The sequence below is a fragment of the Dendrobium catenatum genome, unplaced genomic scaffold (genome assembly GCF_001605985.2).
Source record: "Dendrobium catenatum unplaced genomic scaffold, ASM160598v2 fragScaff_scaffold_586, whole genome shotgun sequence".
NCBI classification, from domain to species: domain Eukaryota; kingdom Viridiplantae; phylum Streptophyta; class Magnoliopsida; order Asparagales; family Orchidaceae; genus Dendrobium; species Dendrobium catenatum.
Window position 1 is genome coordinate 768,006 of NW_021319048.1, and position 18,624 is coordinate 786,629.

Genomic DNA, 18,624 nt, shown 5'->3' on the forward strand with positions numbered 1-18,624 from the left:
CTTCTCTTTTAAAGGCCAACATTCGGCACCATAAAGCATTGCAGGCCTCACTACCATCTTATAGAATTTTCCCTTAAGTTTGAGGGGTACATTTCTATCACATAACAAGCCCGATGCATTCCTCCACTTCAACCATCCAACTTGAATTCTGCTGATAATATCCCCATCTATTTCACCATCATTCTGAACAATAGATACAAGATATCTAAAACGTGTACTCTTATTAATGACTTGATCATCCCAAATGAAACCTTAGTTAAAACATTTTTAAGAAGCAATAAAAAAGCCATCCCAAACGAAGCCTCAATCTCATAAAAAAAAAAATCTTAAATATGTCACACTAAACAAATAGAAAGGGAAAATTGATTATATATGCCTTATGGTATAACTATATGTAATTGAACAAATATCCATATTATTTATTTTCTTAAAGAAATATATCTAAAGATTTCTTTCAAATACTCTCATACTTAATACTTACCGTTTGCATATTAAAATTTGTGTCAAATGAAATTGGTTTGAACTTAAACACTTTATTTGAACTTGGTTTTAACCTTGGTTTAGACCTACTTCGAACCTTAATTTAGGCTTCGTTTGGGACGGCTCTTTTACTGCTTTCTAAAACGGAGTTTTAATACAAAAATAAAAAAAATTGTACTAAAACTCCGTTTTAGAAAGCAATAAAAAAGCCGTCCCAAACGAAGCCTTAGACTTGTTTCAAACCTTGATTTAAACATTTGTCTGAGGGTAATTCAAACATGAATTCATGCAATTTTCTCATGAACACTTTAGGGTTTGTCTCGCACTATCATTAGAGAAGCTTGGATGAGATCGATGGAGGGAATCAACTACTAGATTGATTACGAGTGAGAAGTGAATTTTGTGAATAAGACCAACAACATGTAAAGGAGACAAACGACATGTGAGGAGAATATGAGTTTATAGATGGGATCGATAGTGTGTAAAGGAGAATAGGAGTTTGAGACAAACCTCACGAGAGAAGACATTAGCAGGACCAACAATTTGTAAAAGAGAACAGTTCATGACAGGCATTGTTGGGGAAGGCATTGCAGGATCAACAATATGTACAACATCAACATCAAGCCTTCACCCTTCTTCTCGATTTTGTCTTGTTAAAAGTTGAATTTTCATTTAAATCTAATTAAAAAATCATTTCTAATATTTTCTAACTAAATCTTTTTATGTTCACCTCCACTTATCTTAAGATAGGTCAAATCTAATACATCTATTCTTAATCGGGTAATTAGAAGGCTGACGTTTTATGCGACCAAACCATTTAAGATGATTCTCTCTATCTTATTAGTCACTAGAACTACTCCAGGCTGACGTTTTATGCGACCAAACCATTTAAGATGATTCTGTCTATCTTATTAGTCACTAGAACTACTCCAACCTGTTCACGTATATACTCATTTCATGTTCTATCTCTAAGAGTAAAGCAACTTAAAGCAACTCATCCACCTGAGCATCCTCATCTCATCTACAATTAACTTTATTATATGCTTCTCTTTTAATAGCCAATATTTTGCTCCATAAAGCATTGCAAGTCTCACCACAATCTTATAGAATTTCCCTTAAATCTGAGGGATACTTTTCTATCAACAACAGACCCAATGCATTCCTTCACTTCAACCATCCAACTTGAATTCTATTAATAATATCCCTATCTATTTTACCATCACTATGAATAATAGACCAGAGATATCTAAAACATATACTTCATTGGGAATGTGTGAAGGGAAATATTCATTCATGATGAGCATCATAGCACTGAAGACATGAAGGAGAAGATTAATCCATGCCCAATCTTACTATGAGAAGGCATCAACAAGATTAGACCTAAAGGGTCAATAATGGCAAGAATTCAAACTAGGTAAAAATCAATATACAAAAAATAAAGCTTAAAAAACTAAGCAAAAACTAGTGCTGATGATGAAAATCTCTCCTCTATAAAATAGCTTTGTTGGCATTGAAATATGCTCAAATGAAGCTATTAGATTCAAAAGACATTACCAAGCTCTGCAATTGTTTCAACAACCTCTTATCAATAGATTAAAAAACATTTAAAGAGCAGAATATTAATAAATTAAAATTCGCCATACCGATTAACAAAGTACCCCTTGATTTCTTCCCTCTTAAAACCCAAATTTAAGCTACCTGCTGAGATTAATCTGTAGCAGAGCAATGGATGTCATCAAGCTCCATGATTTATTTTCTCTTCAGCTTTTCCTTCATCCTCTCTACAGCGGCCTTTAAGGTACCTTCATCCTTACAAAAGGTGAATCTCACTAGATTCTTCCCTTCCTCTGGGTTGAGATAGAACACACTAGTTGGGATGGCAACAACACCTACCTCCTTAATCAAATGCTCACAGAAAGAAATATCATCTGGAAATCCAAAAGGAGTATGATCCACCACCACAAAATAAGTCCCACTTGATGGGTAAACAATAAATCCTACTTCCTTAAGCCCATCCACGAGAATCGCCTTCTTCGCATTGTAATCTCTTCTAAGCTCGTCGTAATACGATTCGGGTGCTCGAAGTGCTACCGATGCCGCCCATTGCATTGGAGTTGAAGTAGCGAAGGTCAAGAATGCATGAGCCTGTCTTAGACCCCATGTCAAGTGACTTGGAGCTATTGCCCAGCCTATCTTCCATCCTGTCAAGGAGAATGTTTTTCCTAAGGAGTTCATGGTCACAGTCCTCTCACGCATGCCGGGAATTGAAGCGATGGAGATGTGCTCCGCCGCAAATGCCAACTTATCATAAACCTCGTCGGTGAAGACCAACACATCATTTTCGATGCAAAGGTTTGCGATGAATTCAAGCTCATTCTTTGTGAGCATCTTTCCAGTTGGATTGTGGGGTGTATTTATGAGTATTGCACGAGTTTCTTTAGTTACTGCTGAGTTGAGCACGTCGAGAGGGACAGCAAAATCAGGTGGGCAAAGTGTGATAGATTTGATTTTTGCACCAGCCATTGAGAGAGTTGCTTCATAGGAATCATAGAATGGAGCGAATAGAATAACTTCATCACCGGGATTGATCAAGCCGAGGATCGTGGCGGCAATGGCTTCTGTGCAGCCAGATGTGATGGTCACTTCTTTTTCTGGATCAACTTCAATGCCACTGTCCTTCTTGAACCTTTCAGCAATGGCAGCATTGAGAACAGGGACTCCATAACCCCTTGCATATTGATTATTTCCTGCTATAATGGCTTGGATTGCTGCATCTTTGACAAAGTCTGGACCATCAAAGTTTGGGAATCCCTGGCCAAGGTTTATTGCTCCGTGCTTGATGGCAAGATTGCTCATCTGAGTGAAGATAGTTGTCTTGAATTTCTCCAGGCGCTTTGCAACCTACAAAATCGAAGAATAACAGTTAACGTTCAGAAGCCTTAATTTATTATAAACTGCGTATAACAATGTTTCGGATCATGACGGAAAGAACGAGAAAAAATAGACAGATTATTGATAGCAGCACTAAGTTTTTTTTTTCCCTTCTATGAATGTAATATTAGGCGTCTCTTGGAGAGACTAGTTGGGGCATAAGAGAATCTAAAACTAAGATGGATGTGGCAAAAACCTTGAAGTGAATTGAAAATGATGATTTTAAAGGAAAATGTAAAGTCCGATAGAGTTGATGATGGTAATGTTACAATAATGACGATGTGAACATTTTTATATTTAAACAATAATTAGCACAAAAAAAGAAATCCTAAACAACAAGTGCGACGTACTTTCAATTCTAAAATTATGTATATCTTCCATGAGTTTTCTAGTTTTCAAAATAATTTTTCCACCTAAACTTTTAATAGGCAAATATATGCAAACCAACAAAAAATTAAGCACAAATGATCAACTTTAAAGCACTTATATATAACAAGCAATAGGGAAGGATTTATTGACCGAATGTTGTGAACTTGCTATGAAAAGTCGCTGACCGAGTGTGGTCACCAACTTGCTATGGGAAGTCCTTGATCGAACTTGAATGTGGGCCCTCCTGAGCCGGGCTAATTTGTTGTGGAATTGAACCAGCTTAGCCTAAATCGAGCATGATGTATTTGATATACATTTAATTTCTTGATTCTCTCAAGGTGAAGTCCATCATACATTACTATGGGCTCATCCATGCACCAATATTACCCAACTCACTGGCGAGTTTGGTCACACTCATTGTCTAATTGAGTAGTGAGTTAGGTGGTGTTTAAATTTGTTTGTTTTGATGCATGTTCCCTGTCAAAGGCCATAAAGAACATTTAGTGCTATTCGCCTTTAAATTTATTAAAAATGAATGAATCACAAAACAATGTTCGTGACTAGAAGAAATTTTTCTTTTTCGTGAAGTTGGCCAAGGGTTGGCCTTCCCCCACTCATCTTTGTGAGATCCCCTCATTCAAGTTGGCAGCTACAAAACTGACTGAGGAGCACACATTATATACCAACCTAACAAAGAAGGAGCTTGATATTGTTGAGTACATATCTTTGGTGTTAATGGTGGGTGGTATTTTTGTCGAGGTGCCAAGTAACAACAAAACAACAAGATAGATTTTTAATGCATTGAGTTTATTTTGGTAGTTCCTTATACCTCCATCTTTAGTTTAGCAAATTCATGTTAACATTTCTCCTTGTGTCGCCGAACATTAGCAACCACCGCTAAGCAAGATGAGTTGCTGGGGGAGAGTCTAGAGTTGGTACAAGCAAAGAGGCGTCGAAAGAAGAGTTGGAATCAGCAAGCTTGAGTCAAGTTATTTCCATGAAACCGGGCAAGTTCACAGGAAGTTTTTGTGCATGTCAAAACTATTTAAGGTTGTGACTTCTACAGAAAATTCTTCTCCGTCTATGGAAGTCAATATTAAGCCAAGCGGGTTAATAGCTTTTACACATCCATTAAGAGGTTATCAACATAAATTTGTCTACCGAAAAAACAAAGTTGGTCATCAATTGGGATGACTAGGGGCAGCTAATTGTGGATGCCAACGTCGATCCCCTTATACCCAATGGTCGCTTACAAGCTGGTGTGGCATTGAAAAGGTATTAAAAAAATTTACTTATATGAGGCACTCCATAGGTACCAAGAATGAAAAGCATCACGGCATTCCTAGAAACAATATAATAATGATTTGAGCTCCTTCAAAGTAGATGTGTGAAAAGAGTTAGAAGACATGATCATTTTGTGACAAAAAAGTATTAAGCTTACAGAGTGAGTCCAAGGAATTGGATTTTTCTTTAGCAGGGTCAGAGGGGAAAAGAAGAACTCGTCAAAGCTCTCGAGGCATCACAGTTAAGACTTGCCTAGTTGGAAAAATCTCTAAAGAAGTCAGAATATGGCCCCAGCATTTTCGCTCCTGATCTCACCGCGTATGTCAGTATAGATGACTATAAAAAGAACCTGATGAGCAAATACAAGAATGGTACCGAGATTTGCTTAAAAGTCCTACTGAGTCGGCATGTCGTGGATCCTACCAGGCATTACATGAATTACTTTTATAGCTATGCTATCAACTTCTTAGAGGATGAAGCAGCCTGAGTCCACCAAAGCCCCGGCGAGGTAGACCTAAGAGATGGCGATAGGGCATTCCAAGCCTACATAGATTATTGCATATCTTCCTTTTATCTACCCTTGTACATGTATTTTTTGTACCTTTATCAAATTAAATAAAATGAAATATTTTCTTTTTCAATTCTATGTTTGAATGATATGTTTTGTCGGGTGAAATGTTTAAATGATGTGTTTTGTCGGATGAAATGAGTAGGTTGTGACTTGATCAAATATAACAAATCACTACCTAAAATTGAACTCCATCAAATATAGTAATAATAGAGCTAATTCAGAACTTCTATCAACCACTGGATAAAGCTAATCAATAGATCATCCTGTGGCCCTCAAAATAAGAATTTAGAGTAGCAGGCATGGTTGGCTAATCCACTTTGTCGAGTAGTTCAATGACAATTAAATGACTTCTGCGGTATGGTGGAATTGCTAGTGCTGACTTCTCAAATAATCAATTGATTGGCTAAAAAGTTAGTCAAGTAATCAGTTGGGACCTCTTGGCTGATTGGTAAATTTTATAGCATGCTACATTGAGTTCCATTAGCTAGAAGATGAGTCAACATCTTCAAGTTGTCGACCTTCTTACCCCTACGTGATTTTAATGACACTAAGATGGACCTCTCACAAGAGATGTCATTTTACGTACTCACACTCTACTAAATGCAAACTTGGTTGCAAAGGAGGGATATGCTTTCCAGGACTAGGTTGTGTCAATTTCACACTCTGAGAGTTTTGGCGAGTTCCTAGAAATAGGTAAAACATTGTAATTCTACAAAAGTTCACTTCCCTGAGTGTTAGATAGAATAAGCACCGATCATACTACCGAGTTGAATTTCATAAAAGCGAGCTCACCATGCACTTGATAAATCAACGATGAGACAAATAATTTCACTGTCGAATATTTAGATCTTATTTATTTTTATGAGCTCACTATATACTTTTGTAATTTTGTTGATGGGATTCAACTCACAACCATGTGTAAAAGGCGATTTCGTTAAGCACAGATTGTCCATCAACCTAGAGGCTTTGACTCTCCTGGAGGGCGTTCTCCTAGTAGCCTCGCAAGTTAGCATGTCTTTTATTTAGTTGGTCGAGTATCGATTTTGGAAAGGGATCTAATGGCAATCTTCATTTTGTTATACTATATTAATTTGTGTGTGTATTGCGTATGCGCTAGTAATAAAGTTTAGAAATCTGAGTGGATTGTGTTCACCATGTTAGCCAGATAATCATTAGCGAGTTTTATGATAGTTTCCCTCTTTACTAACAAGCTATGTTGTCTGCTATCAAGTTCCCACAACCCGATTCCATGGGTGAGTTCCCCGAGTTGACAGTTCACCACTTGAAGCCTTTGGTTATTGATCCTAAATATCTGTCCATGCTCAACATATATTCAAGATATTGTATTCAAATTTATCCGTGAGATTATACCATGATTAGTCTTAGAGCCGCAAGAGAGAGAAAAAGGAGGAAGGAGAGAGAGAATATCATCCAAAGAAACACGAGGGTCTAATTGAGAGACTCGGGGATTTTATAACACGTATAATCTATGTAACAAAATTGTATCACACAAAAAAGAAAGAAGAGGGAGCTCGATGTATCTCAAGAAAAAGAATCACATTGAATGATCATTTGACCCTGTATTTATAGAATTTTAGGCGCCACAAGAAAGGCTATATAATAAAAAAATACATCATAAATATATGAGAGGCTTATGGGCTATAATGTAGCCAACTAGTACATGCGTAACTTGTAGAATGGAGGCATGCAGATGAAGGTGATGTCGGGTTGTCACAGAACCACCATCTCTTCAGAGGAAGTTTCCTAATTGTTGGGGAAATCGCTAACTAATAGGACGGACTGACTTAGAAAGATGAATGGGTCGAACATCTTGGATGAAGTCGCCAAGTTGCCAAGAGAACTCGCCAACTTACGGGATGAAGTTGCCAATATGTTGAAGGGACCATCGGTTTGCTGGAAGGAATCGCCAACCGAGTGTGGTCACCAACTTGCTACGACAAGTCCTAACCGAGTGTGGTTGTCGACTTACTACAAGTTGCTGCTGACCAAGTGTAGTTGTTGACTTATTACAGGAAGTCCATGATCGAAATTCTAAATCAATCATATTAAAATTCAACTAAAATCTAGCTAGAGTCGAAATCAAAATCTCTGATCGAGTTGAGGCTTCCTTGTTTGAACTTGATTCAATATCACCCTTAATAATTGATAAAGACTATCAGTTAAAAGCATGCCAAAGGTCCATTTGCCACTAATTTTTCAAACTTCTTTGCCACTGATTTTGGCATTCACATTATAAAAAAAAAGAAACCTACATGTAGATTTTTCTAACTTCTTTCATATCATACAAAATATCAAAGTTAGTCTCTAATCGTTCTAAATTCTACATTTATACTCATCATATAGCCTTAGCAAAATATATAACAAATATGGAAAGGACATCAGATTTTTTTTACACGCTTAATTAATTTTTCTACTTTTCATGTGATAAAAAAAACTTCAAAAACACTAGTTAGTAAATGTATCATCAAAATTTAATTATAAAGTTTAAGAAAAATTTATGAACAAGCATATATCATATTGTTAGGAAATACTTGAAGATTTCAAGTAAACCCTAACAAGAGAGATAAAAACAACAAGAACGATCCACAAATCCGATGGAAAACAAACAAAACAATAATTTTTAATGAAGAAATCAAACTAACGAAAGAAATAAAAACAATATATAATTGATCCTCAATTCGAGAGGAGGACCAATCTCTCACAATCCCTAGATGAAGCTAGGGCCCAAGACACCAAGAACCAAAGACACCAAATCAACCACAATAATCATGCATACCCCTAACCTTAATCCTCCCTTCATATTTAAAGCAAACAATTAAACAACAAATACCCAAACAACTCTCCCATAATTCCCTCTAATTTTCTTAATTATTTTCTTCCCAAATCAGCCCTCAAATCAGCTCATAAATTTGTCCTCTTCAATTAGGAAACATTTCCTAAATAATACCCCTCAAATCAGCCCCTAAATATTTCCTCTTCAATTAGGAAACATTTCCTAATAAATCCCCTCTAAATCAGCCCCCATATGTGCTCTATTGAATTAGGAAGCATCTCCTAATTAATTCCTTTTGATTAAGAATCTCCCAATCAAATTTGGTTGGTCTATCAATACTCCCCTCCCAAAGTGTCACATTGTCCTCAAGTTGGAACAAAGGAAACTGTTGCTGAAGCACTTGACTAATAACATTTGACTAAAAAATGGACTGACACTGGGTCGAATGATCTCTGCCTCCAGCATCTCCCTGATTAATCTCTCGATCTCATCCTTCTGGATTTGAGGATGACGATATGAATGAACAATGATAGATGAGGCTATCTCGTTCAAGATGATAGCATGCTCGTGTTCTCGCGGAGATCTCAATCCTTGATGTGACTGAAAAACCTTATTGAATTGTTGAATCAAAGGCTACACTGAAAGAGGAATGTCTCATCCCTCCTTTAATTTGATCCCCTCCAACCTGTGTAATCCCACCAGATAACTTTCCCTCACCTCTTGTATACTCCTCTCCATGGTTTTAAGTGATATCATGGTTTTGGAGAGCCTTGCATCTCCCCTTATCACTACTATTCTCCCTTCCACCACCAGCTCCATCGTCAATGTCTCCCAAGATTTGTAGCCACTTCATCCCTAGGATAATATCACTGCTCCCTAACTCCAACAACAACAACAAGCCTTTATCCTACTACGTGGGGTCGGCTACATGAATCATTTTTCGTCATTGTGTCCTATTAAAAGTCAAATTCTCATTTAAATCTAATAAAGAAAGATCATTTCTAATATTTTATAACCAAGTTTTTTTAGGTTTGCCTCTACCTTTCTTAACATAAGTCAAATCTAATACCTCTACTTTCCTAACTGGGTCATCGGAAGGCCGACGTTTTATGTGACTAAACCATCTAAGGCGACTCTTTCTAATCTTATCTTCTACTGGAGCTACTAAGACAAGTAATAGCTCCTGCATACATATCTTTAATGATTTGAATATAAGCATTATTGACTCCTTTCTTTTCAAGAACTCTCCATATCACTTCTCTTGGAACTTTATCATATGCTTTTTCTAAATCAATAAATATCATATGTAGATCCTCCTTATTTTCTCTATATTTCTCCATCAAACCTCTTAATAAATGTATGGCTTCCATAGTCGACCTACCCGGCATGAATCCAAATTGATTTTGAGAAACATTAATATCACGTCGCAACCTATGCTCCATAACTCGCTCCCATAGTTTTAAAGTATGACACATTAACTTAATACCTCTATAATTCACACAATTTTGTGCATCACCTTTATTCTTAAAAATATGAATTAACACAAATTCTCCACTAATCTGACATCTTTTTAGTCTTCAAAACAGTATTAAAAAGTTTAGTAAGCCAAGAAATTCCTTCATCTCCTAAGCATTTCCACACTTCTATTGGAATACCATCAGGTCCAACAGCTTTTCCACGCTTCATTTTCTTTAAAACCTCTCTAACTTCGATTTTACTAATACGCCGATAGAAACATAAATCTTTATTTTCATTTAGGGTTCTAAGATCACTACAGTCAATCGAATTTTCACATTCTTTATTAAAAAGTTTAACAAAATATCTCATCCACATTTGTTGAATATCATCTTCTAAGAAAAATACTTTTTGATCTTCATCCTTAATACACTTCACTTGAACTAAATCCTTACTACTCATATCTCTTTGTTTGGCTAACTTATATATATATATATCTTTCTCCCTCCATCAAATCTATTATATAAATTATTAAAAGCTAAGGTCTTTGATAGGAGAAAATCCTCCCTCACATGAACCTCTTGTATGGTCAAAACTACACCTCTACAAATCCCCTGGCCCGTCTTTACCTTCCTAATACCCATCATCACTCCATAACATCCAGTGTCAACCAATTTCACCCCCAATTGGTTCACAACTTGGTTGGAGATGAAATTGTGGGTAGCCCCATTGTCAATCAACACCACCACCTCCCTGTCTGATATTTCCCCCTTCACCTTCATGGTATGATTCAGAGTGAATCCTACAACTAAATTTAGGAAGACCTCCGCCACATCCAGATGCAGCTTATCCTCCATCTCTCTCTACCTCACTCTCACCTCCCTCATTAGTTTCCTCGCCATCACAGACGGTTAGAACCTGAAGAGTTTGATCCCTACACTTATGCCCTGTAGTATACTTCTCATCACATCAGAAGCATAGTCCCTTCGCCCTGTTCTCCTGCATCTCCCTTTCCGTTAGTCTTTTGAAGTTCCCCCCCCCCCCACTACCTCCTTCTACTGGCTTTTCCCTAGGAATATCAAGAATGTTGCCCGTTGCAAGTCCCTTGGGTTCTAAAAGAGAGGTAGTCATCCTGCAAGAGCCACTTGAACTATTGCCCCTGGCTCCCCTCTCTTGGTACTTATGATCCTCCACTAACTATGTCAACTTCATTGCCTCCCTCAAGTCACGATGTTTCATAATTCTCACTGCCGCCCTGATCTCTTAATGAAATTTCCTTAAAAAAGGTCTCTAATAGTCGATCTAATCGACTGGCCAGGTACTTAAATCTCTCGCGGTAATCTGTCACTAATCCTCTTGCACTAGTGTAAAGAACTGCTTATAGAAATCCCCTCCCTGCCTGTTCAGAAATGTTCCAATAAGCATTCTTTGAACTTCCTCCAACTCCGTATTGGAGGAAGCATGTCTCTCCACGGGTACCAAAACAATACCTTCCTTTCCAAACATAAGCTCGTTGCAGTCGATTTTTCCTCCTCTATCAACCCATTGACGGTGAAATATATCTCCACCTTGTAAATCAACCATGTGCATCATCCCCTTTAAGACCATCTCCAACCGAAAATGTCATTTTTCACTCCAAAATCAAAAAATGCCGTGTTTCATCTCCAATCCAACGCCATTTTGCCGCTAAAACAGTCGTTTTCTGTCGCGTCTTTCTTCCCAACCTGTTCGGTAGAGAGAAAAAAATGGCGCAAATGAACAGTGCAACGCCAATATTGACGTCGCACTGTTCATCCGCGATCAAATGGCCTCAAAAATGGGGATCGGTTGGAGCAAAGCAAGAACGGCAAACAAGTGTTTGCCGTTCGGTTGGAGATGCCCTAAAAATCGGCATCTTCAGCTTCCGTACCTTCAAATCTCTCTCATTTCCTTGGATTCCTCCATAATTTCTCCTTTCCCAATTGTTTGGCCCTCCCCAAGTCTCCTGATCTTCCCTTCCACGCTCATACTCAAACCTCTCTTCGCTTTATCCCCTCATTCCTTCAAAATCAGCACCCCTTCTACCATAAACCCTCTCTTTTCTCTCCCAATCAACACCCCTCGGTTCATGCCCCCTATAACCACGCCTCTCTTCATACCTTCCACCGTTCTCCTCCATGATCTCCACATCGTTTACCCTCATACAAAAATCAGAATTAGTAGTTCTTCCTACCGGCCCCTTTGTCTCTAATGCCGCCGTTGAATTTTATTTTCTAATATCTTCTTCACCATCTCATGAAGATCAAAAACTTTTTTTTCCACTGATGAAATTCTATCTTTCACCGTTGCTTTCATTTGGCTCATCTCCCCTTTTAGGCGTTCCTCCAACGCATCTATTTTCTTGGCCGCCATCGATACCCTGATTTTTGTTGGACTCAAAATTTTGAATCTCGGTTCGAAAAACACCAAAACAACTCCCTTCCGTTTAAAATTAGCCGCTGATTTTCTCAGGAAAATCTCCCAAACATTCCAAAAATATGCTTTGATACCAATTTGTTAGGAAATACTTAAAGATTTCAAGTAAACCCTCACAAGAGAGATAAAAACAGCAAGAACGATCCACAAATCCGATGGAAAACAAACAAAATAATAGTTTTTATTAAAGAAATCAAACTAACGGAAGAAATGAAAATAAGATACAATTGATCCTCAATTCGAGAGGAGGATCGATCTCTCCCAATTCCTAGAAGAAGCTAGGGCCCAAGACACTAAGAACCAAAGACCAAATCAGCCACAATAATCATGCATACCCCTAACCCTAATCTTCTCTTCCTATTTAGAGCAAACAATTAAACAACAAATACCCAAACAACCCTCCCCGAATTCCCTCTTATTTCCTTAATTATTTTCCTCCCAAATCAACCCTTAAATATACCCTCTTCATATAGGAAACATTTCCTAATTATTCCCCTCTAAATCAACCCCCACATATGCTCTCTTCAATTATTAAACATCTCCTAATTAATTCCTTTTAATTAAGAACCTTCCTAAACAATCCCCTCTTGATTAGGAAATTTTCTAATTCCCTCCCAATCAAATTTGATTGATCTATCACATATATATAGAACTTTAAACAATCATGAAACCATTATTGATTTCTATTATACATTCACATGTGGATTATGCGCCTTGATTTGGAAAGAAATAATAAAAAGGAAAAGTTAAGCCACTAATAGCTCATTCCCTTCCCATCGTAGTTACCGAACCTTGCTTTTGAAGAAAAAGTAATGCGTAAGTAGTATCATATTATATTGTTGTTGTTATTGTTACCTAAGCTGCAACTTTCGCTAAATCAATATATTGATCACTTGGGTTCTAAATAGTCTGATAAGTGCAAATACTCCAACGCTCCCTCCGCTCTTGACTGCACAAGTGTAAGAAAAAATCACCCTTTGATTCATCTCACTCAGATAAAATGCTTTATTTATTGAAATTAAAAAGGCTTCTGAAAAGAAAGCCTATATGCTTCAGCTTCAGAGAGTTATCCGTGAAATGATGACTTTAGTGATATTATTCTTTCTCGCTATTTGAAACAAATCGGAACAATAACATAAGTATTTATCAAGTTTTTCATAATAATTTTTATTGTTAAGTATGTTAATTTTTTTGTGATATCAGAAAAAGAGTATAAAATGGATTTTTTAATAACTCTTATGTATACGCATTATACAATAATAAAATGCAATTTTGCTAACAAAAAACTCTCAGTGTGGTAATTGTATGCACATCATCTTCATACATGCAAATCATCATCATACATGCAAAACTTACCAACTAAGTTTTGAGCTCAACTTCTAAATGTTGCAAGCATGAACATGAATTTCTCAGTTCAATAACTATAACTGTAGATTCAAACCAAGAGGAATACATTAAAATAAATGAGTCTTCATTAGGGGTGAAAGTGAACCAAGCCGGCTTGTGAGCTGAATTGAACTTGACTTGTTAACGAGCTCGTGAGTTGAGCTTACCGAGCCACAAGCTTCAACTCATATATTAAACGAGTTTGAGTTCAAGTATGATAAGACTCAGCTCGTTGGCTCGCAAGCTTGCTCGATTAAGTAAATATTTAGGGATGAAAAATAATCTTATTTATTAATTTATATAATTTAGAAGTAAATTCACTTCTATTATTAGATTATATTGATTTAAAAATTTTGAGAAGTTGTAGTTTTCAAAAAAAAAAAAAAGTTTACTGCAGTGCATTTCATATTATTAATGAATATGTTGTTTGCACTTCTCCCAAAAAAATTAAAAAATAAAAGCTTGTCCGCACTAATGTTGTTGTCTTCGATGCTTCTACGCTATTGTTGCTCGTCTTCCATGCTACTATCACTTAAGAAAAAAACATTTTTTCTTCTTTGGTGCTTCTTCTCCAACAAGCTGATGACCGACGAGCCGAGCTTCTTCGGTGCTCTCGCAATGATTTTGCCAATTCGCCCGTTGTGATGTCGAGTGGACTCCCATGAGCTTCAGTCGAGCTCTCAAGCTGAGGACTTAAAGGATGAGTCGAGTTCGAGCTCATTTTCTGGGCTCGATTTGAGCTCGAGCTCGAGTTTGAGCCGGTTTTCTGATTGATGAGCCGAGCTCGATAATGCTCTACTCAACTTGACTTGTTTTCATCCCTGCCCTTCATCAATTGGCATTCATCAAACCTAATCAAGTTCCAAAAGGAGATTAACTTAAGAGATTCCACCAACCCAAATAAGCCTAGTTGCATGTATATGAGTTGTAAATAGCTAATTGAGTAAATGGAGGGTTAGAACTATATTTTGGCAGTGATGATCTCACACATACTTGAATATTTTGATCTTATAAGAATAAAATCAACGCATATAAGAAGTTCATCCTCATCAAAGGCAACCATCTTATCCTTCATCACCTCCCCTTGTATTTCATGTTCAAGATCAACAATGGGAGGAGAAAACAAGTAAACAAAAAGAAGAAGAGAAAGAGTTCATGAATGTAAGGTATGATGCTGGTTGATGACTTGTTCTTTTTAGTTTCCTCTTTAATGATGGATGACTTTTAAGTTTTTTTCTTTTTTTTGGCTTTTATAGACTCTCGTAAGTTATTAGGTATTTAAGACTTTAAATTTGATTGGGGCTATGGTCTTAAGGATCTAACAAGATAGAAGATCATCTAAAGTACAAGTTACTATAGTTAGTTCCTTCACATCCAACTTGCGTTATTTACATAATTGATTTTGTATTAAACATCCACACAAAAAATAAGAATTAGGTTACTATAGTTAGTTCCTTCACATCCAACTTTTGTTAGGTTTCTTATGATTTTTTCTTCATTATGATGTTGCAGATTCACATTTTTTAAAAGTACTTATGTTATGCCTTGACATACTTTATGTTTATTTAATCTATTGAAAATGATTTATTAATGCTGTTGCCATTGGCCTGGTCAAGTGGGCATTTTACAAGTATAACATATAATACCCCAATCTTTGAACATAAGGAACCAAAGATTGAAGAATACATACGGGTGCAAATATAAGTGGTATGGGGAGCCGAGAAGAGTTTTTGTTGCTGGAAGAAAGTGGTAGACATATAATAAAAGGCATGACAGCATTAAAAACCATGCCATCTCTACATCCAATGATCCCATTTTAAATAGGATTGGACAATGTCAACTAACTCAATTTCAATGAAGTCATGCCAATACTAATAATAAATTCTCTCAAGCTTATTCCATCATATTATTTTGTAAGTGTCGAAGCACAAATTTAATGTGGCAGGATTCAATCCCAGGAACTTGGAAATAACAATTAAGGTCTTATCAACTAAGCTAGCGGCACTTACCTGAAAGTTTGAGCACCAAAGCACAAATTTGATGTAAGGAGAATTCGATATCAGGACTTTGGAAAAAATGTACCAAGGTATTTATCTTGCGCGTTTGCATTACAATAGCAGGAATGAGAGATTCCAAACCAGAAATTCCTGGTCTCTTTTAACAAAATCGTGAATCCCAGTGTAAGAAAAACCACAAACTAAAGCCGCAAAAAATAATGCATCGTTTAATAAATAGGACAATTAAGTTCCTCAACTACATAAACTCAAATCCTCATTCAATTTTCCATAATCTACCTATTGTATTTTCAACCAAGTATGAGATCCTAAAGCCGCAGACAACACATCAGAAAAACCAAGAACAATACATGAATTAAAAGTCAGATCAGTGAGTACTTTCGGATAGCCCAATCCGCAATCTGTAAGTATACTGGCCGCGAAATCGCGAAGTTCTCAAATCGAAGTGACAGTATTAAAAGCAATCAAAACTTTATCTACCAGAAAACAATACGACTAAGAAATGACTTCGATCTTCTTACCTGCGGCTGCGGAGAAACAGCTTGCTCCTTATACTTTAGCTCTTGATCCGCTTCCTTGTCAGTAGAAACAGTCGAAAGCGACGCCATTGCAGCGCAAGCCCTAGCTGAAGAAAACGATGAAGTAGTTTTAAAAGAGGATCGAATGCACTTGAAGACTGCAACCGGCGAGCGGAGTGAGGGGGAGAAGGTGGAGAAAGAACTCAAAAACATCTCATGGTGGGTTGAGGGATTTGGTGAATATGGAGAAAGTCTCATGGATTTCCTTGGCCACTGGTTATGAAGAAATGCTCGCCCTGGGTACTGATTCCTGCAAATGGACGTCGGTGGGTTCGGGGAAAAGGAGGCCGAACTTGGCCGGATTGTATGGGAGATTCATCGGTGAACCCATAGCGTCCTTTCGATGTGGAGCTCAGTGCAATTGGAGTAGTACCGGTCTAGGAAACGTTAGGATCTAAAAAGAGCAGATGAGCCGGACCGGGTCTGGCAAATAATATACATTAGTAAATTTTAGGGAACTTAGGGGTTTTGGTTATCAATCAAGATATTTTAAACTCAAGTCTTAAATATATGATGTGTGTATGAATTTAACTTAATTGACCTAAATGTCTAAAAAAAATAGAGACATCTTTTACATCTTAGGACTCTATAATTTTGGCCCTTAATATTAATGTTGATATGTCATAGAAAATCTGCTTGATCGAGCATGAATCTCGAGGTATATTCAAGTTTGAAATATTTGAAATAAAATTTGGGATCATTCAAATTTTGATTTCAATAAACTTATAGTCAAATTGAACATCTCAAGGAGACAAATCCAACGGTATCGAAATCAATCTGATTAGACCCCAAATGAGTTCAAACCAAGGGACTTAAGGGTATTTAAAAGTTTCAAAGTTAATTGGATGACCAAATAATTGATTAAATATTATGATTACTTTTTATAGTATTATTAATTTTTTATTAAATATAAAACTATAATTATTCATTTTATTCATCCTCTTATAGCTCTCAATTTTATATGAAACTAAATTACATTTAAAAATTATAATCAAAGTTTTATAAAAATAAATAAAATATTTTAGAATTTATTTTAAAGATCAATATAGCCAATATAAGTTGAAAGAACTTTTTTAACTAGCTCTTTGACTATAAGCTCGCTGAAATCGGAGTTCAGGTGCTCCCAAAATTAATTTTTGAAGTTTCCAACTAGCTTTTGCCTTGAGATTCGTGCCCGATCAAACTAATTTTTTGATGATGTATCAACGCTTATATTCAAATCATTAAAAATATGTATGCATGAGCTATTACTTGTGTTCAAAGACAAGATGGTTTGACCAAGTATTTTCCTATTTGATTGGATTACATCAAGGATCCACCTTAAGTTCATATTTTTTTGTTTTAGTCATTTGCAAGAGGTTGTACCTTGGTGTATACTTTTTGCTTATGATATTCCTTTTGTTAATAAGACTAGAGAGGGAGTTGAAGGTAAACTTAAATTATGGAGGTCAACCTTAGAGTTTAAAGGTTTTCGCAGATCTAAAATTGAATATATGGAGTGTAATTTTAGTAGCAATAGACCTAGTGAGGGGATTGTAACTTTGGGCTATCAAGTCATTAATAAGAGTACATGTTTTAGATATCTTGAATCTATTATTCAGAGTGATGGTGAAATAGATGGAGATATTATCAGCAGAATTCAAATTGATTGGTTGAAGTGGAGGAATGCATCGGACTTGTTGTGCGATAGAAAAGTCCCCCTCAAACTTAAGGGAAAATTCTATAAGATGGTGGTGAGACCTGCAATGATTTATGGTGCTGAATGTTGGCCATTAAAAGAGAAGCATAATATTAAGTTAAGTGTTGAAGAGATGAGGATGCTTAGGTGGATGAGTGGCTTTACCCTTAGAGATATGATACAAAATGAGCATATACGTGAAAAGGTTGAAGTAGCTCTAGTGGAATATAAGATTAGATAGAGTCGCCTTAGATGGTTTGGTCACATTAAATGGAGGCCTTCCGATGACCCTGTTAGGAAAGTTGAGGTATTATATTTGACTTATGTTAAGAAAGGTAGAGATAGACTTAAAATGACTTGGTCAGAAAATATTAGAAATGATATTTCTTTATTAGATTTAAGTGAGAATTTGAATTTTAACATGACACAATGGAGAAAAAGAATTCATGTAGCCGACCCCACGTAGTGGGACAAAGGCTTGATGTTGTTGTGTATTAGTGGCTGCACAAGGGCCGAACCAGCTCTCTTTCAAGTGCGGCCAAATAGTATTGTGAAATGCTCAAATAGAAAAAAAAGGATAAATTTTTTTGTTAGAATTTGATCAATTGTATTTATTGAAGGTGTGCAAA

The 18,624-nt window shown here is 36.5% G+C and overlaps 1 protein-coding gene across 1 annotated transcript; it reads right to left on the minus strand.

The window, feature by feature from the left end:
• Positions 1 to 1,948: 1,948 nt before the first annotated feature.
• On the minus strand, positions 1,949 to 16,684 carry LOC110115339 (probable N-succinyldiaminopimelate aminotransferase DapC). The gene is made up of 2 exons (XM_020848550.2): positions 16,261 to 16,684; positions 1,949 to 3,381 (listed from the first exon to the last, which is right to left on the minus strand). Exons 1-2 carry the CDS (start codon positions 16,513 to 16,515, stop codon positions 2,230 to 2,232), a joined length of 1,407 nt encoding a protein of 468 aa, XP_020704209.1. The 5' UTR covers positions 16,516 to 16,684; the 3' UTR covers positions 1,949 to 2,229.
• Positions 16,685 to 18,624: the final 1,940 nt, after the last annotated feature.

Excerpts from the sequence above, each read along its gene's own strand:
- LOC110115339 (XM_020848550.2), bottom strand. The coding sequence starts at position 16,515 with ATGAGACTTTCTCCATATTCACCAAATCCCTCAACCCACCATGAGATG. Across the intron at positions 3,382-16,260 it reads CTGTTTCTCCGCAGCCGCAG|GTTGCAAAGCGCCTGGAGAA; the intron begins GTAAGAAGATCG and ends TCGATTTTGTAG.